The sequence below is a fragment of the Hyla sarda genome, chromosome 4 (genome assembly GCF_029499605.1).
Source record: "Hyla sarda isolate aHylSar1 chromosome 4, aHylSar1.hap1, whole genome shotgun sequence".
Lineage (NCBI taxonomy): Eukaryota > Metazoa > Chordata > Amphibia > Anura > Hylidae > Hyla > Hyla sarda.
Genome location: NC_079192.1, coordinates 95,675,546 through 95,700,832, shown reverse-complemented (window position 1 = coordinate 95,700,832; position 25,287 = coordinate 95,675,546). Strand labels below are relative to the sequence as shown.

Sequence of the window (25,287 nt, the reverse complement as noted above, 5' to 3'; positions counted from 1 at the left end):
GGGTCCGGCTGATCCTTACTTGACCCGCAGAAAATGTGCAGTGACCCACCTCAGAGAATCACTGGCTGAGCAATTATTTCCTTCTTTTGAGAATGGGACAAGGATTAATCGGGACTTACTGAGCATCGAACGGCAGCACCTAGCAGCAAGTGATTTTATAGATATATATATACATATATATATATATACATATATATACATTTTTTATTTTTAACCCAGCCTTAGCAGTTTGTGTCGGTGAACTACACCGTAAATTTTACATGCGGTCTCGTCAAGAATTAGCATGAAGACCATTTTTGTCCTAGACGTACTCATAATTTTTGGTCCATTTACTCTGAAGATTGTTGATGTTCTTTCTGGAGAACATGGCTGGTCTTTCATTGCAGGATTGTGAATTGGTCCCAGAGGCCTAACATGGGTTTAATATGGGTTTTCTCAAAATGTTCTCCAGGGTTCCTCAAGGGTACGCTTTCACCCTGGCAGGGGTTTTGGGGAGGTTTCTCAAGGCATAGCCTCTGATCAGAACACACACTAATTTCAACCCTGCCCCATGTTGTGATTAATTTGCATTCTTTGTCAGAAGTTAATGGAGTTTTTTATGACTGCTTCTGAAGAGCTGATCTGCTGTTTATACACTTACCAGCGGAAATCCTCGCCCTCCCCCACACTGATTGATGGAGATGCTCTCTGTTATTCCAAACGGCTTTTTAAGCTGTTTTTAAGAATTATTTGAATAAAATGCTGGCGTGCATTGTGTCAGGGGGGAGAATGGAAGATTATCTGATGAACAAGATAGAAGAGACGGATAAGAGAGCTCAGTGGGAAGAAGAAAGATCAAAAGATGAAAAGAGACTGTGACATGGAAATGGGGTTAGAGATATGGCTACATCTTTATTCATCCACTGAACATTCAGCGATGAAAAAAGTAAAAAAATAGCTCCTTGGTAGAAAGAGTATGTTGTAACCTATGAAGATTTATGGTGATCTAACTTTTTAGCAAGAAGTCTACTTTATCTGTGGTCCAGCTCTGTAGGGAAAGTTTTTCCAAATGGCTGTGACCAAAATCCTATACACAAACCTAGAGATAAGTACAAGTTAACAACCTCCGAAGTTCCGTACACAGTCAGTCGGACACATAAGAGATTCATCAAAACCTGTGTAGAGAAAAAGTTGACCAGTTGCCCATAGCAACCAATCAGATCGCTTCTTTTCTATTTTATAATAGACCTCTGCAAAGTAAAAGAAGCGATCTGATTGGTTGTTATGGGCAACTGGTCAGCTTATCCTCAGCATAGGTCTTGATGAATCTCCCCCATAGCGTACACCGACAGAGCCTGATAGATCCTATTGACTTAAATAGGGCTTGTCAGGTTTTAGTCATTTCTCTGAATTAGAACCAGACAAAAAATACAGCATGCCACATTTTTTTGTCCGGTTATTTAAGTGGATTTTGCGGCAGAGGCCCTGGTTGTAGCTTCCGATGCAGATGTGAACAAAGCCTTAGCCCTCTGTGCTGACAAGGGAGAACAACCCCAAAACAGCTGTCTACAGATAAGTAACTATTCCTTTTGGAGGATATTCTGGCCTAGTTTAGAATTCCCAGTCATGTCTCAAGGCTCTTTTATGGGTCAAGTCTACTTCCAATAGGTGATACAAGAGAGCCAGCTTCATTTGTTCTAGCTGTTTGCATATTTTTCCCCCAGAGAGCCATTGTCTAACACATACAAGCTTGGCTGTCTCCACAAAAAGAGACATCCTCATGATAGATCAACATCGGTGAGGTCCAATTCCCGGCGCCCCTATCAATCAGCTGTTTTCCAGAGCTGTAATGCTGGCATACCTGGTGAACAGTGACAGAAGCAGACCGCTCCATACATAGTGTAGTGGTTGTGCTGAAATACCGCAGTTCAGCTTCCAATCACTTTAATGGGAGTTGATGTTCAGTTACCCAGCACAGCCACTATACAACGTGTAAAGCTGTTTGTTTCTGGCTCCATTCACTGGGTATGCTGGCAGTGCCAAGTGTCGGACCCCACCTATCAGATAGACCATCAATGAAAAAAGTCCCTTTAAACTGAATGTCTTAGTTGTGCCCAGATCTCCCAATCATATTTTAGCTTTTGCAGATTATGCAGATTTCATTGGTTACCTGGGACGACCCTTCCACCATATTTCACGCTTCTAAAGTTCCTCATCACCACCCACCGGACATCTCTCTCTTCTACTTGTGATCAGTGCACCAAGCGGTCTTCCCTGGCAGCTCCGGCCCGTCTCCCCACACACCAGCTCCCTGTCCCATTACATAGATATAATTAAAGTTTGTGTCTCCCAGCCAGAAATTAGGCAGGGGTGACACGCCAGGCCAGCCCTGGCAGGCAGCCAGAAATTCTAATTTCTGACGATGATTTAATTTCAATTTTAAATAAATCGTTTTTTAATTTAAAAAGAGCGAGTTTCCTCACATTAGCGATGATTGCCACATTAAGCTCTGCGCTCACGATGGAGCCGCATAAAACATTATTTATACACGGAGCGGAAACGGCTCTGTCTCTGAAATGGATTATGGTTTTTTTTCTTTTCTTTTTTTTCCCTCTCTCTTCTAATATAACCTGGAGGATACTAAAAAGTGTTTGTGGTAAATTAGCATTCTGCCGACTTTCACCCATAAATGAGAGAAGAGCTATTAACACTTGTGTATTTTCATTATGTAAATTGTGTTAACACATGCCCACAAATTGCCACCAGCAAGACAATCATTTTCTCCCAGTGATCATAATGTGTCCTAGTGAGATGTTTTGATTATGACATGCTAATTACATATTGCCTTTTTCCCCTCTGCTCTCGCTTTTTTATTCTTTTCCTCTTTTGTGTACGTTTAAATTTATTATGTTTTTTATGTAATATTTTTCATCTCTTTACCTCCCCAGATCCAGAAAAACCATGGCTCTTTAATGGTGAGTGCTTTGAGTCCAGGCAGGGTGGGGCGGCTGTAGGGAAATCTGAAAGGGGGGGGGGGGGATTGTAAAAAAAATCACTTTTCTCTTTTTTTTTTCCTGATGGCTGATTCTTCCTGCATGCTCCACTGCCTTGTTTTAAACTTTGCAAATTGCATTTTGAAGAAAAAGCAAACATTTAACTGCCTGTATTAGATTAGGTACCATTAGAAATAATAGCAATGCTCCGGCATCAATGTTTTTATAAGAGCTCTCTGCTGTTGATTAATCTTGCTATTTTTATTGCATTAATGGTGTTTTTTTCCCGTGTCTCTTATGACTATACTGTAGAGATATTGCATATAGGTTAATACTTGTCTCTCTCTCTCCGCAGCCGTTCCAGATATTGCAATGCATTGTTGATGAGGTGAGTCTCAGACTTATGTGCTTTCGCTCCTAAAGTCATTCCTAATGGAGTGGAAAGCTTATATTTTGTTTCCTAATGAAGCACAATGGACGACACCCTCTGAGAGAGTTCATTGGCAAGGCTTGGAGCTGTTTAACATGGCTTGGCCTATGGTTCCCCCCCACTCCTATCTCTATGAGAGCCCCCTGCAGACTGATCCTATCTGTTTTACCAGGTCCCGTGGACAGGGCTAGAGAATATTAATCGGGGCTCAGCCCTGCCTGCTGGAATTATATAGAGGAGAAGAATCTCCATGTGGAGGTAGCATAATTGAATGGAGCATAGTAGAGGATGCGTATAAGGATTTGGAGCTGTCGCTCTTATGTATTGGTGCAGCAGTGCATAGATATGTATGTTTATGTAAATATATATTTTATATATTTACGTATGTATATATATTTTATATATTGTCAATCTCTTTGTTATGGATATTGGCACCCAGCTCGGTGGCTGTTGATGGTCATCTCGATTCACCGCTCTAGGACCTGTTGGTTACATAAACTCTCATTGCTCTCTAAGCAATGTAAATGAGGTAGATAAAGGTTAGCATATCCCAGGGTTATTAGCATCCAGCACAACGTACTGGCCATATTGGCCCCTGTCTACTAAACATTGCTCAGATTTCTTAGCCCATATGTTTCGTTTATTGTGGACTGGAATTGGCCCACAAGTCTGGTGTGTTGTGCATTTAATTTGTGCAGGAGCAGATTGTGGGTTGTATTGTTTTCTGACTGTGCTGGATGAACCATGTTCTGTTAATATGGAATGGAAACCCTTAATCAGGGCTCCCACTAATTGTCCCTCTTGTAATTACAGCACTTGTTTCCCTGATAATTGGGCCACAGTAATTATCTATATGGTTAGCAATCAGATGCCAGTGTGATGCCACCCTAGTGATTGGCATATGCTCGATACTGTGTTATGTTACAAAGCCATGAATGGTCACCTCTAACATATAGGCACATGCCTGAGGTGACTGTAACAAGTGCAGTGTGGGGTGAGCTGTTTTTACAACCTCTGAAAGGTTTTATATGCTTCCGCGGGCGTTGTATAAATTCAGCTGTCACTGGAATCTTAGCATTTTTTTCTACAAAAAGAATCACCACAATTGCCAACTGATTAAGCAAAGGCGTTGCTCCCTTTTTGGGAATGTATCTGGTCTGCTAGTTTTTTTTGCACTGCAATTTTTACACTTTTCCCAACTGGTGGTCAATGAGAAGGTCTATAAGTGGGCAGATTTTTTATTGCAAATGCACCAGAGTTCTGGCATAATTTTCATAATAAAAATGACATGACTGTTTTGCACTAAATGTATTATGAGTTTTAGACCCTTTTTTAGACATTTTTTTTTATCGTTTTTGACAAAAGAGGTGTTGACTCTGTAAAAGTGGCGTGGCTTTAGATACAACACCTTACAGCTAAAATGTGCCAGAATCTCAAGATTCTGACAGTTTAAAGGGAATGTATCAACTAGGATTTTTTTTTACTATCTAGAGACAGATAATAAAAAATATATATGTAATTTTTTTTCATTTTTAGTACATTATTATTTAGGGGACCCATCTTGCCTAAACTTCTTTTTATCAGCAATAAGATATGCTGTGGCAAGTCACATAGACACAATAGTCTGGCCAAAAACCTAATACCATGAATGGGAGAGGTTTCTGAACATGCTCTGCTACCTGTATAGAGGTCATTTCACATGGAGGGGGAGGCTGACCTCTGAGCTTCAGTTATTGTGAATGGTGGTAGATTTTGTGTTATCTATCTACTGGTATCCCCTTCCACAGTAATCCTGTTTGTGATGAAAAATAGGACACTGCTGGGAAACGATCTCTACAGAACAGGAAGTATCACCTTATTAATTAGCCAGGTGGTCAAAAAGGAAACGGCAAGGTTTCAGGATTATTTTAGAATATAAATAGCAAAATGAAAAAAACATGTGACTATGGCCAGTGTAGTTACGATGATTTTCACATTATTATGTCCTTTTTGTTGCAGCTAGTTTTGTGCCAATTGCATGATCATTGTATGTATTCTGTTAATGGTGCAACCAGAATACATCAATATTATGTGTTTTTTTAGCGAATTCATCATTTTCAGCCAAAGGGAACTTGCCTTTAATTTGTAGAGTGGTAAATTCTTTTGCATGCACCTAATTATAGTTCTGATCTACCCTGGATGCATTGCTGTGTCCTTATGACACATGAATTGGCCGTAGGCATCACAAAGAGGACTAAACAGTTCCTGTTGTCCTAGGCACTTGATGATTTCACAAGTGTCAGAATTTTTTCATGTAGATCTGTCCAATTATGCAGCAAAAACTGTACACATTACATGCAGATTTGCTGTGGACCATACACACAGAAAGTGGTGAAACCAATCTCAAATCCACAATATAATGAGTGGCTGTAAATCTGCAGGAAAATTTTGTAGCTGTTCTGACCCATGTGGATTTACCCAAAGGGAAAATGTATTTTCTTCTCCAGGTCAGAGCCTAATGGCAGATACAGCCCTGGGTCTAAATCTAATTCCATGTTGTAGACAGTTCTAGTCTAGTCTTATGGACATCATATTGTATGCAAGCTCCTTAATAACCACCATTGTATTTGAATTATTTTAGGATTCTCCTGTTCTTCCTGTGGGGGAATTTTCTGAGCCTTTTATACATTTCATTACTCAGTGGTAAGAATATTATATGTATTTTCTGTTGTGTAGAATGATTAGTGCTTCTTTCTCATCTCTTCCTCTTTCCATGTCCATCTGTAGACATAATCCTTATAAACTGTATTGGGTGCCCGCAGTAAGACCCTCAGCAATAATCATACATTGGTCACCTGACCATCTAAATAACCATATAAGGCCTTTTTTTTTGCAAGCTGAGCTTTACTTTTAACGGCATCAGTTTGGGATACATATAACTTATTGATTAACTTTATTAATTTCTTTCTAGGGTAATGCAGAAATAAAACATTCCACCTCTCGAATGCTTCTATAGTATACTGCAATACCTCTGGGTTGCACTGTTATTATGCCTGCTGATGTAAATCTGCCAAAACATCCATCCTTTTAGGTCCTCTAGTATAGCTCCTTAAGGACCCTGACAATTTTATTTTTACGTTTTAGTTTTTTCATCCTCTACTTCAAAAAATCATAACTCTTTTATATTTTCATCCACAGACTAGTATGAGGGCTTGTTTTTTGCGCAACCAGTTGTCTGTTGTAATGCCATCACTAATTTTACCATAAAATGTATGGCGCAACCCAAAAAATACTATTTGTGTGGGGAAATTAAAAAGAAAACCGCAATTTTGCAAATTTTGGAAGGTTTTACGGTAAAAATGGCAGGTGTCCTTTATTCTTTGGGTCAATACGATTAAAATTATACCCATGATAACATTCTTTTCTATTACTGTTGCGCAAACTTTTTTAACCAAATTAGTATGTTTAAAATTGCCCTATTTTGAAGACCCACAATTTTTTTCATTTTTCCATAAAAGCGGCGGTATGAGGGCTCATGTTTTGCGCCGTGATCTGTACTTTTTATTGATACCATATTTGCTTATATAAAACTTTTAATACATTTATAAATTTTTTGGGAATAAAATGTTATAAAAAAAGCTGCAATTTTGTACTTTTTTTTTTTTACGTTCATTAACATTAATTTTAATAGTTTGGATGTTTACGCATGCAGCGATACCAAATATGTATATAATTTTAAAAAAAAATACACTTTTTGGGGGTGAAATAGGGAAAATGGGACAATTTATGTTTTTATTGGGGAAGGGGGTTTTTCTAATTTTTTTACATTTTTTTTATTAACTTTTTTACTTTTATTTTTACACTTTAATAGTCCCCATAGGGGACTATTTATAGCAATCATTTGATTTCTAATACTGTTCAGTGCTATGCATAGTTCATAACACTGATCAGTGTTATCGGCTATCTTCTGCTCTGGTCTGCCCGATCGCAGACCAGAGCAGAAGACCCGTATAAAGCAGCGGAGGCAACTGAGGGTACCTCCGTCTGCCGTTCTGGATGATCAGATCGCCGAGGCAGTGCTGCGGGCGATCCGATCATCCATTTTAGTGACCGCAATGCTGCAGATGTCGTGATCTGTATTGATCACGGCATCTGAGGGTTAATGGCGGACATTGGCTCGATCGCGGATGTCCGCCATTACCGGGGGGTGCCTGGCTGCTATCAGCAGCCAGGACCTGCCGCACATGACCCGAGCATCGCTCCGATGCTCACGGTTATGTATAGGACGTAAATGTACATCCTGGTGCGTTAAGTATCACCTCACCAGGATGGACATTTACGTCCTGCGTCGTTAAGGGGTTAGGTATCCAAAGATGGTAGACCTGGGGCAGTTATTAGCTCTCCTTGTGTAGGTGGCGATAGAGTAACAGAAAGAGCCTATTCTGTCTGTAAATCACCATAGCATCTATGGTGTTAAACGAGCAGCCTTGGAGGATACACTGATGCCCGCCTTTTGAGCAGGTTCCCAGATGTCATACGACGCCCAAGCACCTATTCCAGTATAATGCAACTGTATAAAGACCCGTAAAGAAAAAAATAAAATAGGTATTGTCAATCACCAAGGGGTTAAATAGGTCTACTGCAGTAGTCAGCTGGCAGAGGCAATGTAATTTTCTGGACAATTTTCTATGTCCCGTCATTCATATGGATGTAAATTTTCTAAGTCATAATTTTCATAACAACTACTACTTTAACATTGTACAGAAGTCCCCCCTTCATGTCAGCGGTGTACCTATCGTCAACAAAAACTTTTTATATAATGTAGATAAAACCATTATATGTAAATTTGTAATATACATTGGTTAAAAAATATGTATATTTTTGTCCCTGCAGCTATTGCATGTGTATCTCTATGAGGAGTCCAAATACAGGAAGTGAGGGTGGACAAGCAGGGGTCTGTGTACCGAGGACAAGCAGGGTTCTGCACACTGAGGCTCTATAACATGCTCCTGGCTCATACATCAGGATGATTGACAAGCCAGGAGCCTGCAAGCCAGGAGCCCTGTCCTGACCTCACTTCCTGTATTTGGACTCCTCACAGAGACAGCATTTTTTCCCCAAAATATATACACATTTTTTAACCAGTGTATATTACAAATATACATATAATGTTATTATCTACATTATATAAAAAGTTTTTGTTGATGACAGGTGCACTTTAAGGGAGGTGGCCTCTTTCAGCAGGATATGCCCCAGCCATATTGTAGAAATTGTTGAGCAATGGTCTGAGCAACACAACAGAGAGTTCAAGTTTGCGACTTGGCCTCCAAATTTCCCAGATCTCATTCCGATCAAGCATCTGTGGGAAAACCAATTCCGATCCGTGGAGGCCCCACTTCACAACTTAAAGGTCATAAAAGATTTACATTATTACAATTGACATTATGATGCTTGTGTCTTTCCATGTTCTCTGTGTGCATCCATAATGGCTTGTCTGATCACCAACATGTTTTCTGTTTCATAGTATGAGAAAGCTACCAAAAGAGAGGCCTGCTCCAGAAGAGTTAATGGTAAGAGTTGTGGCCATTGATGTAGCAAACCTTTGTGTCATGAGACCTATTCCACATTTGTGCTGTCCAAACCAATCAACTTGTTCATGTGAATCCATTTAACGTTGTTGTCCAGTAAAAGACAACTAATTCTCTGGAACCCCCCCATGGTCTCCTGAACTGGACCCCCTGCAATCAGACTCTTATCCCCTTTCCTGTTTCCATCCTATCTAAGCTCATCCCCTATCCAGTGAAAGACAACTTATCCTCTATTCACAGGATAGGGGATAAGTGTTGGATCGCTGGGGGGTCCAACCGCTGGGACCCCCGCTATCTCCTGAACGGGATCCAGTCAGCTCAATGGAAAAATTATATATTTTCCATATTAATAGTAGAAATGCATCGTAACCCCCCCCCCCCCCCCCTTTCCTTTTGTGAAATATGTTTTGTATATCACTGGAGAAAATGATAAAGAGCCTTTTAGCACCTTCGCTGTGTTATTCCTGTGTGACAGGCGGGCACAGCTGTCACTACAGGTCTGTCTGCAATCCTTCTCTGAGACCTGCTGAGGGTTCTGTATGGGAACTAGCGTGATTGAGAAGAGAGAGGGGCGGTAATTGCAAATTCTTGTATTGAACTTATCTATACCGCTTAACACTGAGCCCTCCAGGGGCCTAATTCACTCATTTCACAAGGAGTCTAGGAAAACATTTGTCTGCTCTCTAAAGTGATGAATTGTGTATTGATATTATTACTATGTGATGGAAAGGGAGGGCACTGGCTGTAGATCAGAAGAAACCACTCAAGAGGTTTATCTGTGTATTATGATATTACTGTGCACATTCATCTATGGAGAGCAATGAGGTCTCCTATGGTACGTCTTACTGTTCATTGCCAGACCGCTCTGGATATAGTCCATGGGCGGAATTGTCTAATAATGATTCAGATGTCAAAAACTGTGCTTATTAATTATAACAGAGGTACTTTTATCTTCATGGTTGTACTTTTTGTATGTGTCTATTGTATGATATATACACAGACCCTGTAAATGGACAAAAGTATTCAGGAGTTACATTCAGTCCTATTGCCTCAAGTGTATGAAATCCAGCCCCTACCAGTATAGTCATCTTTACAAACACTGGTGTAAGAATAGGTCCTTCTGAAGAACTCATTGTATCCCAGCGTGATTCTGTAATAGCAGTCACCTCTGCTACAAGTCAGTTCATGGCATTTCTTCCCTCCTAGATCTTCCATGATCAGCTGTGAGTTGGTTTACTGAAAAGTGAAAGCGCTTAGGAAGTACAGCATATCAGCCACGATATGGAGACCATGTCAAATTACAAAATTACAGGTGTATAGAGCATAAAAGTTACCAATGCTCTGCTGACCCAATAACTGCAGAGACCAAACCTCATCTGACTTAAAATCAGCACAAAAACCAGGAGCCTTCATGATCACCAAACCCATTAGTTTTAGAAAGAGTGGTGTACAGCATGCCGTCCCTGAACTCTGGAGTGGTGCAAACGTGGTCTTCGGAGTAAGACTACGTAAGTAAGTTTTTACTGTAATGTTTATTAAAGGTTTTTCCAGAAACATAAATCCAAAAACAAGAAAAACAGAAGAATGACAATACAGGGGCCGTAGCTCAATGCAATCTGCAAAGTACAATGAAATCACAGGGGTCAAAACCCAAAAACATTTATCACAAATGAATTAGAAAGCAGGTAAAAGGTAAGGCCAAGACAGGCCAATAAAGGCACAGAGATTCACGGAAGGCCTCCGGTACCAACATATTGCATACCTAGGACTACAATTTGGACTAAGATTTTAACACCTTGCTTCTCCACCCTCCTGAGGGGACCCCTCCCTCTCCCCAATACATGGGTCATTGGGAGGCTGCTCTCAACACTATCATCATCCTTCCTCAGTGGCAGGCTATCTGGGAGAGGGCCTCTAAGGCTTCAATATGTACGACTTATAAAGAAACACAGTACAAATTTATTATGGGCTGGTATCACACTCCTGAGGACAAGCAGGGCTCTGTGCAATGAGGACATGCAGGGCTCTGTGCACTGAGGACAAGCAGGGCTCTGTGCACTGAGGACAAGCAGGGCTCTGTGCACTGAGGACAAGCAGGGCTCTGTGCACTGAGGACAAGCAGGGCTCCGTGCACTGAGGACAAGCAGGGCTCTGTGCACTGAGGACAAGCAGGGCTCTGTGCAGTGTGGACAAGCAGGGCTCTGTGCGGTGTGGACAAGCAGGGCTCTGTGCGGTGTGGACAAGCAGGGCTCTGTGCAGTGTGGACAAGCAGGGCTCTGTGCAGTGTGGACAAGCAGGGCTCTGTGCAGTGTGGACAAGCAGGGCTCTGTGCAGTGTGGACAAGCAGGGCTCTGTACACTGTGGACAAGCAGGGCTCTGTGCAGTGAGGACAAGCAGGGCTCTGTGCAGTGAGGACAAGCAGGGCTCTGTGCAGTGAGGACAAGCAGGGCTCTGTGCAGTGAGGACAAGCAGGGCTCTGTGCAGTGAGGACAAGCAGGGCTCTGTACACTGAGGACAAGCAGGGCTCTGTGCAGTGAGGACAAGCAGGGCTCTGTGCACTGAGGACAAGCAGGGTTCTGTGCAGTGAGATTCTGTGACATGCTCCCAGTTGACACAGCAGGATGATTGACAACTCTGGAGCCTGCACAGAGCCCTGCTGTTTGCCCTCACTTCCTGTATTTGGTCTTCTTACAGAGACACATAGGCAACAGCTGCAGGGATGTTTCACCCAAACATTGAGGACAAGCAGGGCTCTGTGCAGTAAGGACAAGCAGGGCTCTGTGCAGTGAGGACAAGCAGGGCTCTGTGCAGTGATGACAAGCAGGGCTCTGTACACTGAGGACAAGCAGGGCTCTGTGCAATGAGGACAAGCAGGGCTCTGTGCAGTGAGGACAAGCAGGGCTCTGTACACGGAGGACAAGCAGGGCTCTGTGCAGTGAGGACAAGCAGGGCTCTGTGCAGTGAGTACAAGCAGGGCCCTGTGCAGTGAGGACAAGCAGGGCCCTGTGCAGTGAGGACAAGCAGGGCCCTGTGCACTGAGGACAAGCAGGGCTCTGTGCACTGAGGACAAGCAGGGCTCTGTGCAGTGAGGACAAGCAGGGCTCTGTGCAGTGAGGACAAGCAGGGCTCTGTGCAGTGAGGACAAGCAGGGCTCTGTGCACTGAGGGCATGCAGGGCTCTGTGCACTGAGGACAAGCAGGGCTCTGTGCAGTAAGGACAAGCAGGGCTCTGTGCAGTGAGGACAAGCAGGGCTCTGTGCAGTGAGGACAAGCAGGGCTCTGTACACGGAGGACAAGCAGGGCTCTGTGCAGTGAGGACAAGCAGGGCTCTGTGCAGTGAGGACAAGCAGGGCTCTGTGCAGTGAGGACAAGCAGGGCTCTGTACACGGAGGACAAGCAGGGCTCTGTGCAGTGAGGACAAGCAGGGCTCTGTGCAGTGAGGACAAGCAGGGCTCTGTGCAGTGAGGACAAGCAGGGCTCTGTGCAGTGAGGACAAGCAGGGCCCTGTGCACTGAGGACAAGCAGGGCTCTGTGCACTGAGGACAAGCAGGGCTCTGTGCACTGAGGACAAGCAGGGCTCTGTGCAGTGAGGACAAGCAGGGCTCTGTGCAGTGAGGACAAGCAGGGCTCTGTGCAGTGAGGACAAGCAGGGCTCTGTGCAGTGAGGATAAGCAGGGCCCTGTGCAGTAAGGACAAGCAGGGCTCTGTGCAGTGAGGACAAGCAGGGCTCTGTGCAGTGAGGACAAGCAGGGCTCTGTGCAGTAAGGACAAGCAGGGCTCTGTGCAGTGAGGACAAGCAGGGCTCTCTGCAGTGATGACAAGCAGGGCTCTGTACACTGAGGACAAGCAGGGCTCTGTGCAATGAGGACAAGTAGGGCTCTGTGCAATGAGGACAAGCAGGGCTCTGTGCAGTGAGGACAAGCAGGGCTCTGTGCAGTGAGGACAAGCAGGGCTCTGTACACGGAGGACAAGCAGGGCTCTGTGCAGTGAGGACAAGCAGGGCTCTGTGCAGTGAGGACAAGCAGGGCTCTGTGCAGTGAGGACAAGCAGGGCTCTGTGCAGTGAGGACAAGCAGGGCCCTGTGCAGTGAGGACAAGCAGGGCCCTGTGCACTGAGGACAAGCAGGGCCCTGTGCACTGAGGACAAGCAGGGCTCTGTGCAGTGAGGACAAGCAGGGCTCTGTGCAGTGAGGACAAGCAGGGCTCTGTGCAGTGAGGACAAGCAGGGCTCTGTGCAGTGAGGACAAGCAGGGCTCTGTGCAGTGAGGACAAGCAGGGCTCTGTGCAGTGAGGACAAGCAGGGCTCTGTGCACTGAGGACAAGCAGGGCTCTGTGCACTGAGGACAAGCAGGGTTCTGTGCAGTGAGATTCTGTGACATGCTCCCAGTTGACACAGCAGGATGATTGACAACTCTGGAGCCTGCACAGAGCCCTGCTGTTTGCCCTCACTTCCTGTATTTGGTCTTCTTACAGAGACACATAGGCAACAGCTGCAGGGATGTTTCACCCAAAATTATACAAATTTTTTTAACCATGTATATTAAAGGGGTATTCCGGGAATTTTTTTTATTTGACTATGCTACAGGGGCTGTAAAGTTAGTGTAGTTCATAATATAGTGTCTGTACCTGTGTGTGACGGTTTTCTCACAATTCTTATGTGATTTTCACCCCACTATTTATTTTTAACAGCATACAAAATGACTGTTGTCTCTGATTTTTCCCAGCTTGCAATGCAGCCGAGACCTGACTCACTAGTCAGCTGATGACAGGGAGCCTGTCTGCTTCAATGGGTGGAGAGAGCAATCTGCAAGTAATGCAACAGCTGGAGGCACTCTGATTGAAAACCACAGCTCTCTAGCTCATTTATGTTTCAATGGGTGGGGTGGCTGATGTGTGGGAGGGAGGAAAATGGATTCATGGGATTTGTAGGCAAACAAGAAAACAGAAGACAGGAAATACAAGTTCATAGAACGCTAGCCACATTGTTCTGGTAATCTCACAGCATAGCCGTTTAGCCCAAGACAAGCGCAGATCCTTCCTAAGCATGTCCATTACTGTCTGCCAGGTACGTACTAAAATCACCTTATGCTGGATAACCCCTTTAAATATGCATATAATAGTATTATCAACATTATATAAAAAGTTTTTGCTAATGACAGGTACACTTCAAGAGATGGGACATATTTAAAGAGTACCCGTCATCAAACCATATTTTCTAAACTAACTCAGATTATATTCCCTAACTACTCCTAACACCCCTCCTGCCCTTAAAAAAAGAAAATTTCCGAGCTTTAAAAAGTTCTGTATCATACCTTTCTCCTTGCTCACATTGTATGAGCTCCCAGCAGGAGAAAGTGTACATTCCCCAGCAGACGCAATATCACTGAAGCCTGCGAGAGCTGTGCCTCACCATGCCCCACACATCCTGAGTTTGGACTTCTGCAAGGCCAAGTGGAGACCAAACTAACTGTTTGACTTGCGTCAGGGAACAGAACAGAGCCACCTAGTGCCAGTTTTTTCAATCACATTTAAATCATATAAAGGTTGAGAATTTTAACAGCAAATAAATAGTAAAGTGTACCAGTGTACAAGAAAGATATAGTGGAGCTGGAGAGGGTTCAAAGACGGCGGGCAACCAGAGTAATACGGGGAATGGGAGGACTACAGTACCCAGAAAGATTATCAGAATTAGGGTTATTTACTTTAGAAAAAAGAAGGCTTAGGGGCAACCTAATAACTATGTATAAATATATCAGGGGACAGTACAGAGATCTCTCCCATGATCTATTTATACCCAGGACTGTATCCATAACAAGGGGGCATCATCTACGTCTAGAGGAAAGAAGGTTTCTACACCAGCACAGACGGGGGTTCTTTACTGTAAGAGCAGTGAGACTGTGGAATTCTCTGCCTGAGGAGGTGGTCATGGTGAACTCTGTAAAATAATTCAAAAGGGGTCTGGATGCATTTTTGGAGAATAATAACATCGCTGGTTATGTATTTTAGATTTATAGGGACAGAACGTTGATCCAGGGATTTATTCTGATGCCATATTGGAGTCGGGAAGGAATTTTTACCTCTAGCATGAGGGTTTTTTGCCTTCCTCTGGATCAACTCAGTAGGGACTCATTAGGGATATAGGTTGAACTTGATGACTCTGGTCTTTTTTCAACCTTATGAACTATGTTACTATGTAATACATTAAAAGTTTAGTTTGGTGTCAGGTACTCTTTAAAAACAGACTAATTCTGGAGAAGTATAAACCCAGACAGGCAATGTAAGATTGCGCCAAATTTTTAACAGTGGTCCAGGCTGTCTGAAAATCTGGTGCATCTTATCCAGTTTACTCTCAGTCTGCACCACCTATTAGCTGGCTTCATTAACCCAAAGAAAATTTTGGTACATATCCCTTTTTTGGCAGAGTTTAAGTCCTGCTCCTTTTACTGGGGCCATGGTGCAAACAAATTAAATTAAATGTGCCACATTTCAGCCAAATGTAGTGCAGAATAAATTAAAAAAGTGCTGAATCCTTTGAATATCCCCCCCACCCCATGTCTCTATTTGCCAGAGAAATTTCCTGGAGATGTCTTCTGAAGTCTACTAGAAAAGTAACTGTTGCTGCATTGTCCATTTACGTAGCCAGCGATGTGGGTGTGATCCATATGGCTGCAGAAAAATGGATGCATGAAGAGTATTATGCTGTGTAAGCACTGGCGAAGGTGGGTGAAGTAGTGGGCATAACCTTAACCCACCTTCGCCAACGCTTCTCACAACCAACCTAGGAGGATTGCCATGGTAACTGAGCAGTAACAAGGAACTTCTGTAATTAAGCCCTTTACATTGTGTTATACCGCTCCTGTTAGCAGTATGACAGGAAATGTTCTGGCGCTGCCCCTTTTAATGCATGAATGATCAGCACGAGTTGGAGAACAGTGCCTGGCAGCCTATCACATAACCCTGTCATCATGTCGCTAAAGGATTTTCTGACCTTTCAGTCAAAGTATTGTCTCAATCTGCAGAATTGAGGGAACTTGCACTGTGTATTTTAAGTAAGCACTCCGCCTCCCCGTAATGAGGTTATGACCAGGCGCTTATTATAATTGCTTCCAACTCCTTTTAATTTTCAAGCTTATTAATCATAAGAAGAGTTATTTAAAAATGCATAAATTAATCTTGGATTAAAAGACCATCAAGGCCTAGAAACAATTAAGATTGTGCGGGGAGTCCCAGGGGCAGCATGGTGGCTGATTGTCGCAGTCAGGTGGGCCTGGCTGAGCGGGCGGCAGAATGATTAATGCACACAGCATTTCAATAAGAGCTTCAGAAATGCCACTTGCTGACCCTAGAACTGTATCGCTTGCCAGAGATGAGAAACAGCTACTGATCCTTGCCAAGGTGCCGCATAGGCTTTAAGGCCTCCTGACAAGACTAGGTCAGTCCACGGGTAAATAAAAACCAAATTACTTCATCTCCTCTACATGGTAATAACTGTGGGTAATGTCAAATATACATTAAGAAGCTTTTATCTGCCATTGCTTGTATTAGCAGCCGTATTTGTTGCTGCACAGACTCTAAAAGCCAAGGGGTCTAGGCTGATGATCAAATGGTCTTTACTGTTACAGAGTAAGAACAACTCAACTTTATTTACTCTGTGGCCTATAGGATTTCCATACACTATGACACCTCATTATCCAGACCAGATTTTTTGTTTTATGGTATATTATGCATACTGACCACTCCTTTTTACAAAAGTAAAGTCATAGAACTGGTTTTCAAGGTGAGACCCTCCCCGTTATCATTACATGCAGCCCCTCCAACTCATGTATGGGATGGGAATCAAATAGTCCTACAAGTTTGATGTGAACAATTTTTTGTTCTTAGTTACGTTATGTCTGTGTTGTTTTCATTGTCATTTGTTTATAAGAAGAGACTTGTATAGTTTTATTCAATGAAGAAGCCTACTTAATGTCTATAGCAGAAGGTTCTTAAGGTATGTTCACCCAGTTCATATTCCTGCATGGATCCTGACCCAGATTCCACATTAAAATCCCATAGAATGAAAGTCAAATCCACCCCAGTGAATTCAGATTGGATGTAGATAAGACTTATTGAATGGAGCTAATCTGCGTCCAAAACCACAGCAACATCTGTAGCATAGAAAGAATAATTCTACAGGTAGGCCTGAGATTTCTTCTCTAGATCTGCAATGCGTTTTTTTTTTTTTTATGGAATAAGGCATTGTCTGCACATAGCCGTAAAGTTTTTTTCAGAGCCAGAAAGAAATTCTAAACATGTAAAGTCTAAAGCTCCAGTTTAAATCCCTTGGTATTCTATAAACAAAACCACAAGAATATCATGATTGGAAGGTGCATTGATATACATGAGTGACAAGCAGTCCTATTATACATCTTAGATATTAAAATTCATGGGTAGAGCAATGGGCGCTGGAGAATGCAGCCATTGGGAGTAATGCGGCGTGGAGATTCAGGATATAATGGTCTTATTTCTCTCTGACAGGGTCATCCGTTCATCGTTCAGTTTGATGATGGAAACACGGAGGTGGTGTCGATGTGGGTGTGTAGGGCGTTAGAAGAGAGACGGTCACAGAACAGCCAGGAGTGAGAAGACATCACAAGGATGAAGCAAGTCAGACTGTTCACACAGACTGGCTCAGAAGACCCCAGTGTCATATACACTGTGAGCATGAGCCAATTCTTTGCTGAATGACCCATCATGCTGTATACCTGGTGTGTGCGGTGTGGCCTGCTAGAAATATATTCCACATGAATTGGGTGTCTGAAGAATGCACAGGACAGCGGAAATAAGGACCAACAGTGTTTACTATAGCAGCCAACTAGCTCTTGGAATATACAATGCACTGTAAGCCGGGCTAAGCTAGCAGTTGAGTAAGAGGACTTACTATGCCTGTATACATAGCATGAGGCGCACCAGGATGATCAGGATTTATTCTCCATAAGTAACTTCACTTATTGTGATCATCAGCTCATTAAAGCGTCTTCCAGGATTTACTATATAAAAGTGCCATATTACTACAGGCCTCAGGAGTCTCTAGTATGCTTGAACACTTGAGAGTGGTGGTTTGTAGGGGACAAATGTTATTGTAATCCACTTGTTGGAGTCCCTCTGGTGCCACCAAGCAGTTATATCTCTATTGTATGTTTCTGATGGTATGTCTTGCACATATCAGATTTTTCAGTCTAATAAACTTTTATACAGGGGATTCATTTTTTTGCCCTTTTTCTTACATTGGATGAATCACCCATTATGAGTTTGTCATGTTGGGCTGGGTTCACATCTGTGTTTTATTTTTCTGTTCACTTGCTCATTAATTGGAGCAGAAGTGTAAAAAATAGTGGAGCCAGCAGATCCATTGTACATCAGACACCAACAGCGCCTGACAGACCCCATTGACTTTAACGGGGTCCGTCAGTTTCTGGCATGGTGTCTGTCCATCATTTGAGCAGACAAAAAATTCCTGCTGAGCTCTTTTTTGTCTTGTATTTTGTATAGAATCTGCACTAGAGGCCCCCAATGGAGCCTCAGACACAGATGTGAATGTAGTCTAATGTTCTAATCATGGCTACACTGCCTGGAAAGTGACATCATTGATCAGAGCCACATACATAAACATGTTCCTTTTCTTTATTTTCTGCTTAACTCCACCAATAGAAAAAATGCTTTTAAAACATAATGTTTACTGATTCATATAAAAAAATTAAAAACCCCAGGCCCAAATAATTTTAGGAAACTTGGGAAATACACCCTCATCGCCCCTGGACATTGGTGAATAGGTTTTTGTTTACACTTCTGGTGGTGGTGTGTCACCAGAAATCACCAGGAGACGGGCATAGAAGAGGAAATATATTCGGCATTCCTCCATTCTTGGGATGCCTGCCCATGCATGTAGAAATATCCACACCATTGCCTGATTATAAGGGTAACTACTAGAGTATTCATGGCAAGCATCACTACCAGAGGCGTCCTCTTTAGTGCATGGACGGTGCGCCTGAGTCTGTGCCTGACTTACACGGCTAGTGGGAGTGTTTGTGATGTTAGGCCTTACTAGAGATGGGGCAGTGCTTTATTAGTCTCATGCAATTTAGCACATTAGCGTGTGCTCCACAATGAAGTATGCCTATCATGCATTATGGGTTATACACTATTGGATGCTGTAGGAGAGATCAATGATGGATGGGATAGATTGGTTGCTGCAGGCTACAGCTACCACTGCCTGCTGACACTGACAGGCATAATGTAGACATGAAGGAAAGAGATAAGTAAAGGATAGTCGGTATAAATTTATTCACAGCAAAGAAAACCACTCTTAGAACAGGGTCACAGGTAATCCTCTTGCAGCAAGTACTGAACTTAGAAAAGGGTTCAGTACTTGCTGCGAGAGGACCCTCGGTATAAAGCCAGAAGGAAGCTAAATTGGATTATTATAGGAACGAGCTACGCAGCCAGCATACTACGGCTTTCCAACAGCAAACACCTGCCGAACGGTAGTTCCGTTTCTGCCCCATGCTGAGTCAACACTCCACTTCCTCTGCCAGTGGTACCCCTGCAGGAGGCAGTAGCAGCAGCATGTTCACGATAGAGCACATAATGGCAAAGTTTTTTATATCCTGTATTCCACCCTGACATGAATTGTCACCAAAAAGGAAGTACTGCTACTACCAGCCAAACCTATACATAGACAACCCACCATGATCCCAAAAAAGGGATAATTTTTTCAACTTTTCAATGTTTACAAAAGCTATTCTTGAACGCCTTGGAGGAAGCCATACGAGCAAAACGTTGGGTGGTGGAGGCTTACAAGTTCTTCCCATTTGGTAAGGGTTGATGCTACTTGTTTTCTTTATTTACCACTAGACTATGTTGTTTAGTCAGTTACTATAGTCCTCATACACACTGTTTAATCTATTTCTTTTTATTTAACAATTAGATCCTACTATATTATAGTCTGGTGGTATTTGTAAGCCTTCCCCTTTTGTTCTGTTCTTACCAATAGTGCTCTCTGCATTTTATGTATTTTTTTTATGATCTTTTAAATGTATGTCTTTTTGTATTTTTTTGTCAATTAAGGAATTTTTTTCATTATTTGATCTACATACACCTTGTTTGTAGATCTACTAGTGATGTTCTAGCATCTAGCAGATAGATGTCCGTGGGATTCCCCTCTATTAACTAAGAGTTCTACAGCATGGTATTTAAAAATGTGTTTTCTAAGTCCATCAACTCCTTTAAGTACTTGTGGTGGAAGTGTGGAAAATGTGTGTAGGTCACTGCAGGAGGTTATTAACAAAGTTACAGAACATTAGACATCTTTCCATTTCCGATTACAGACTTGGTTAAAGGGGCCGTCCACTTTGCCTATTTTCACAATAGCATTACAAACAGTGTTGTGTGCAACATACTAATATATATTTGTTAGAAAATAAGCTCCAAATACTACCTCTTAACAATGTCACCGCCTTGTTATTACAGTCTACCCTACAGAAGTACAGAAATGAATGCTAGGGGTAGTTTCACATATTTTCCCATACTACATGAGAGTCCATAGTGGAATATAAAATATACCACAAACAAGTCAGATTTACTAAAACTGTCTTTCACCACCTTAATCACAATAACCTGTCACATATGTAAACGGTCCAGTCTCCTTTTAAGTGTTTTTTTTAGTTTTTAATTCAAAAAAGTTAATATAGACTTATAGTTTCATATTCAATGGTTGTTCAGAAAAAAATCCACAAAACATAAAAGGGAGCAATGAATGAAAGAAAGTTATGTAAGACCATGGCCAAGATTTATCAATCTGCCTGAAGCAAAAATGCTTTGCCTTTAGCAACCAATCACAGCTCAGGGTTCACTTTACCAAAGTAATTTGAGAAATGAAACCTGAGCTGTGATTGGTTTGTTGTGGGCAAATCAGACAGGGATAGTGCATATAACACCATAATTCTGGCACATTTACAACACTCTCTCCATGCATTTTGTTAAATAAGTAAGAATGCTTAAAACAGTCAAGCAGACTGTTTTGCGTAGTTTATGCCACATCCAACTCCTGAGTTGAAGAAATAGCATATCGCTAAGTTCTATGATTTTTATACCATTTAAGACACTGGGAGCTAGGCAAAATTCAAAAATACCCTGCTTCACTGTTTTGGGGATCCCAGCCACTGTAACCAGGCCACAGGGGGCATAGAGCTTTCTTAAAGTGATGGGACATTAATCTGACATTTATTGCATATCTTAGCTCACCAAAGTGTCCTCTGATGGGCCCAGTTGACATAACAATTATGGTTCCCTTATACAACAAGGCCCCAGGTTCTAGCAGAGGAAAATCCTGTTTGGAGGTGACATTAGAGCGTATACCATGGCACTAGGGTCTATTCTTATTGGTTTATTCACAAATAGCATGTTGTGCTAAGTTTCACGTTAATATCTTTAGTCGTTTGGACGTGATGCTGGAACACACACACATACACACACATTGGGGTTTATTTACTAAGAGTGGAGTGGAGTTTTCTTTGTGGGTTTTGATTTCCGACAGGTATTTCCCAAGGTACTTACTAAGGTTTCCCTACGTTTTGCTCTTTTCCCTACACTTTGCTTTTTTTTTTACACATGCTCTGATCTGTCTGGTTTTCCTCAGCTCAAATCCACCACATTTTATGTGGAAACCTTAGTAAATATGTTGGGATTTTTCAAAACTGTCGGGGACATGCCCCTTTCTTTTGTCAGGACAACGCCCACTTTCTCCCGTGGCCACGCCCCCTTTTCGGATTTTTCTTGTAAAATGGAGGGTTTTGTTTTTTTGGGTCGCAAATTGTGTCGCATGGAATGTGCGACAATTTGGGCGCAAAACCAGACAAAAAAGAGTCGGGATCACGTTCATAAATAAACCCCATTGAGATATATATATATATATATATATAGATGGAGAGACTCTTAGAAGCATCTCCTAGTGGGCTCTGGGTACCCATCTGAGTACATTCCCACATCTATGTTTCCCTTTAATGTTCCAAAAATGCAGTGTCTGCTATCCAGGTTTATGTAAATGCACCTTAAAATATTTCCTATATTCCAGAAGAAATTAAATATCTATGAAGAAAGAGTGAGAAGCTTAAGGTGAAAGATGACAAAGGTTAACCCGTAAAAAAAAAAGTGTAAATTGTGTATGGCAAATACACGGGGACACAAGAAAGCTAAAGAACAATTGATAAATCGATAAACTCATTTAATCCTTCAGGGGAAAAGCATTTTAATTTATAGGACTAATATTACTTGAGCCTTAAAGCTGTCAGCGCGGAGTTTTAGGGTAATGTACTCGGCAGCGATATTTTGATTACAGCGGGTTAGATCGACACCGTTTAATTATAGAATGTTTTTGATACAGACAGATATCTATTGTTTCTTTAGAAAGTGCTGATATATAGAGGAGATGGTTTTATAAACGGGAATATTTCCCAAAATTTATGACCAGTATATATCACATAAAATGACAAATTAGCCTCATAAAAGAAACCTCCTGAGATATATATATATATATATATATATATATATATATATATATATATAGAATGTTAAATATATTTTCGAATGATATTAAACAGATTCTGTTATTCACATACCTGGGCCATTGTATAGTCTGAACTAATAGACTCACAACTGTATAATTCGAAACTCCTCAGGGGCGTGAAGAAGCACCCAACAGCTAAATGTATGTATACCTGGAGCCGACCTTACACATGGCATGTATTTCTGTTTGTTTTTTCCTGTTCTGGGATTTATTTTTATCAAAACCTGTGCAGGAGAAAAGTGTTGCAGTTGCCCATAGCAACCAATCAGATTTCTACTATGTGTCCTGGTGCCACTTATGTGAATATTTGCTTTGATGTTATATTTTTATATTTGTTACAATAAAGGCTATATTATATATATTCTCATTCTGCTGTAAGTGTATATTTCTTTATATCATTTTGTAGACTACAATTCCACTATTCTTTAGTCTGTATTTTCTTTTGGTGGTAAATTATTATCACTTACATAAATCTCTTCTATGATGTAGTGGTGCAGTTAGTTTTACCTTAATGAGATTATAGGACAGTGCGTAGTATTAAAGGGGTTCTCTGCCTTGGACAATATGATCAGTTAATAGTGCATCCTACTATTACAGTGACCCCCTGGGAGAGAAATTAGCAGTAAGTGTTCTGCATCCCTGTAGCGCCACCACAGGGGAAAGTAAGCATTACACTGTGTCAATACAGGTCAATAGGCTGTCTTTGTATTTCAGGACAGACCAGGTAATCCTGAGTCAAAGACACTCTTTGTAACCACTGTCCACTCTGATAAAGAGATGAGAATCCTTATCAGTGGACACCTCTTATATCATCCCCATATCCTCATAGATCGTAAGCTCTTGTGATCAGGGTCCCCAATCCTTTAGTGTTTCCCCTATTTCCTCATAGATGGTAAGCTTATGACCAGGGCCCTCACTCCTCTTTTGTCCCCCTATTTCCTCATATATTGTAAGCTCCGGTAACCAGGCCCCTCACTCCTCTTGTGTTCCCCTATTTCCTCATAGATTGTAAGCTCCGGTGACCAGGCCCCTCACTCCTCTTGTGTCCCCCTATTTCCTCATATATTGTAAGCTCCGGTGACCAGGCCCCTCACTCCTCTAGTGTCCCATTATTTCCTCATATATTGTAAGCTCCGGTGACCAGGCCCCTCACTCCTCTTGTGTCTTCCCTATTTCTTCATATATTGTAAGCTCTTGTGAGCAGGGTCCTCATTTCTCTTGTGCCCCCCTATTTCCTCATAGATAGTAAGCTCATGACCAGGCCCCTCACTCCTCTTGTGTCCCCCTATTTCCTCATATATTGTAAGCTCATGACCAGGCCCCTCAATCCTCTTGTGCCCCCCTATTTCCTCATAGATGGTAAGCTCATGACCAGGCCCCTCACTCCTCTTGTGTCCCCCTATTTCCTCATATATTGTAAGCTCATGACCAGGCCCCTCAATCCTCTTGTGTCCCCCTATTTCCTCATAGATTGTAATCTCCGGTGACCAGGCCCCTCACTCCTCTTGTGTCCCCCTATTTCCTCATAGATTGTAATCTCTGGTGACCAGGCCCCTCACTCCTCTTGTGTCCCCCCTTTTTCCTCATAGAGTGTATGCCTTTGTGAGCAGAGCCCTCTTGGCTATCTTTGGCACTACCATAAGCAATAAATGTAGCCGTAATAAATTCTGATGTTAATTCAAAGCCTGTTTAGGATTGTGGGCAGATGCGTAGGTATAGAGGTAGCAGTCGCATCAGAGCCCTGGTGCCTAAGGAGGCCCCAGAGCACATCTGTCCCATAAGAGACCAGTATTATTATTGGCATATGGAGCCCTGTTGTAGATTTAGCATCTAGGCCCAGAAGCAACAAGCTACGCCTCAGATTGTGGGTACTTTGGGGCAGTTAAACATGGTGGTAAAAGCCCTGTATAACCTTTTAAGAAATCTATGCTACATTACTCTGTGGAATCAGGCCTTTGGCTGTCCGGGCATGCTGGGCGTTGTAGTGTTGCAACAGTTGGAGGCACCCTGGCTGGGAAACACTGCACTAGATGACTCATTGCACAATGGACACTAACTGGTTGTCAGGGGTCCCATTTGACTTTGAATGATTTCCGTATCCATTCTTTTGCAGCTAAGTGGTTAAAATAAAAATGGTCTGCAGTATTTTTTTCACCGCTCAACAATGATTGGCACATAAGTGCATGTGTATGGGTTATACAGTCATAGCCATAAATGTTGGCACCCCTGAAATTTTTCAAGAAAATGAAGTATTTCTCACAGAAAAAGGATTGCAGTAACACATGTGTATTCCCTTTGTGTGTATTGGAACTAAACCAAAAAGGGAGGGAAAAAAGTAAATTGGACATAATGTCACACCAAACTCCAAAAAAATGGGCTGGACAAAATTATTGGCACCCTTAATTAATATTTGGTTGCACACCCTTTGGAAAAAATAACTGAAATTAGTCACTTCCTATAACCATCAATAAGCTTCTTACACCTCTCAGCTGGAATGTTGGACCACTCTTCCTTTACAAACTGCTCCAGGTCTCTTATTGGAAGGCGCCTTTTCCCAACAGCAATTTTAAGATCTCTCCACAAGTGTTCAATGGGGTTTAGATCTGGACTCATAGCTGGCCTCTTCAGAACTCTCCAGCGCTTTGTAGCCATCCATTTCTGGGTGCTTTTTCACGTATGTTTGGGGTCATTGTTCTGCATGAAGACCCAAGATCTCG

The 25,287-nt window shown here is 42.2% G+C and overlaps 1 protein-coding gene across 5 annotated transcripts in view; it reads left to right on the top strand.

Annotated features, from left to right (window-relative positions):
* The window catches only part of MAP2K5 (mitogen-activated protein kinase kinase 5), a 178,019-nt gene extending 155,505 nt beyond the window's left edge, over positions 1–22,514 (top strand). For 4 of the 5 annotated variants that reach the window (XM_056571648.1, XM_056571650.1, XM_056571651.1 and 1 more), the window contains 5 exons: positions 2,928–2,954; positions 3,328–3,360; positions 6,023–6,084; positions 8,906–8,951; positions 17,485–22,514. In XM_056571648.1, coding sequence (XP_056427623.1) covers positions 2,928–2,954; positions 3,328–3,360; positions 6,023–6,084; positions 8,906–8,951; positions 17,485–17,589 — 273 coding nt within the window. In that variant the 3' untranslated portion in view covers positions 17,590–22,514. Of the gene's footprint in view, positions 1–2,927; positions 2,955–3,327; positions 3,361–6,022; positions 6,085–8,905; positions 8,952–17,022; positions 17,458–17,484 lie in introns of those variants that run through there. The other variant, XM_056571649.1, reaches the window with a different exon arrangement.
* The last annotated feature ends 2,773 nt before the right edge of the window (positions 22,515–25,287 follow it).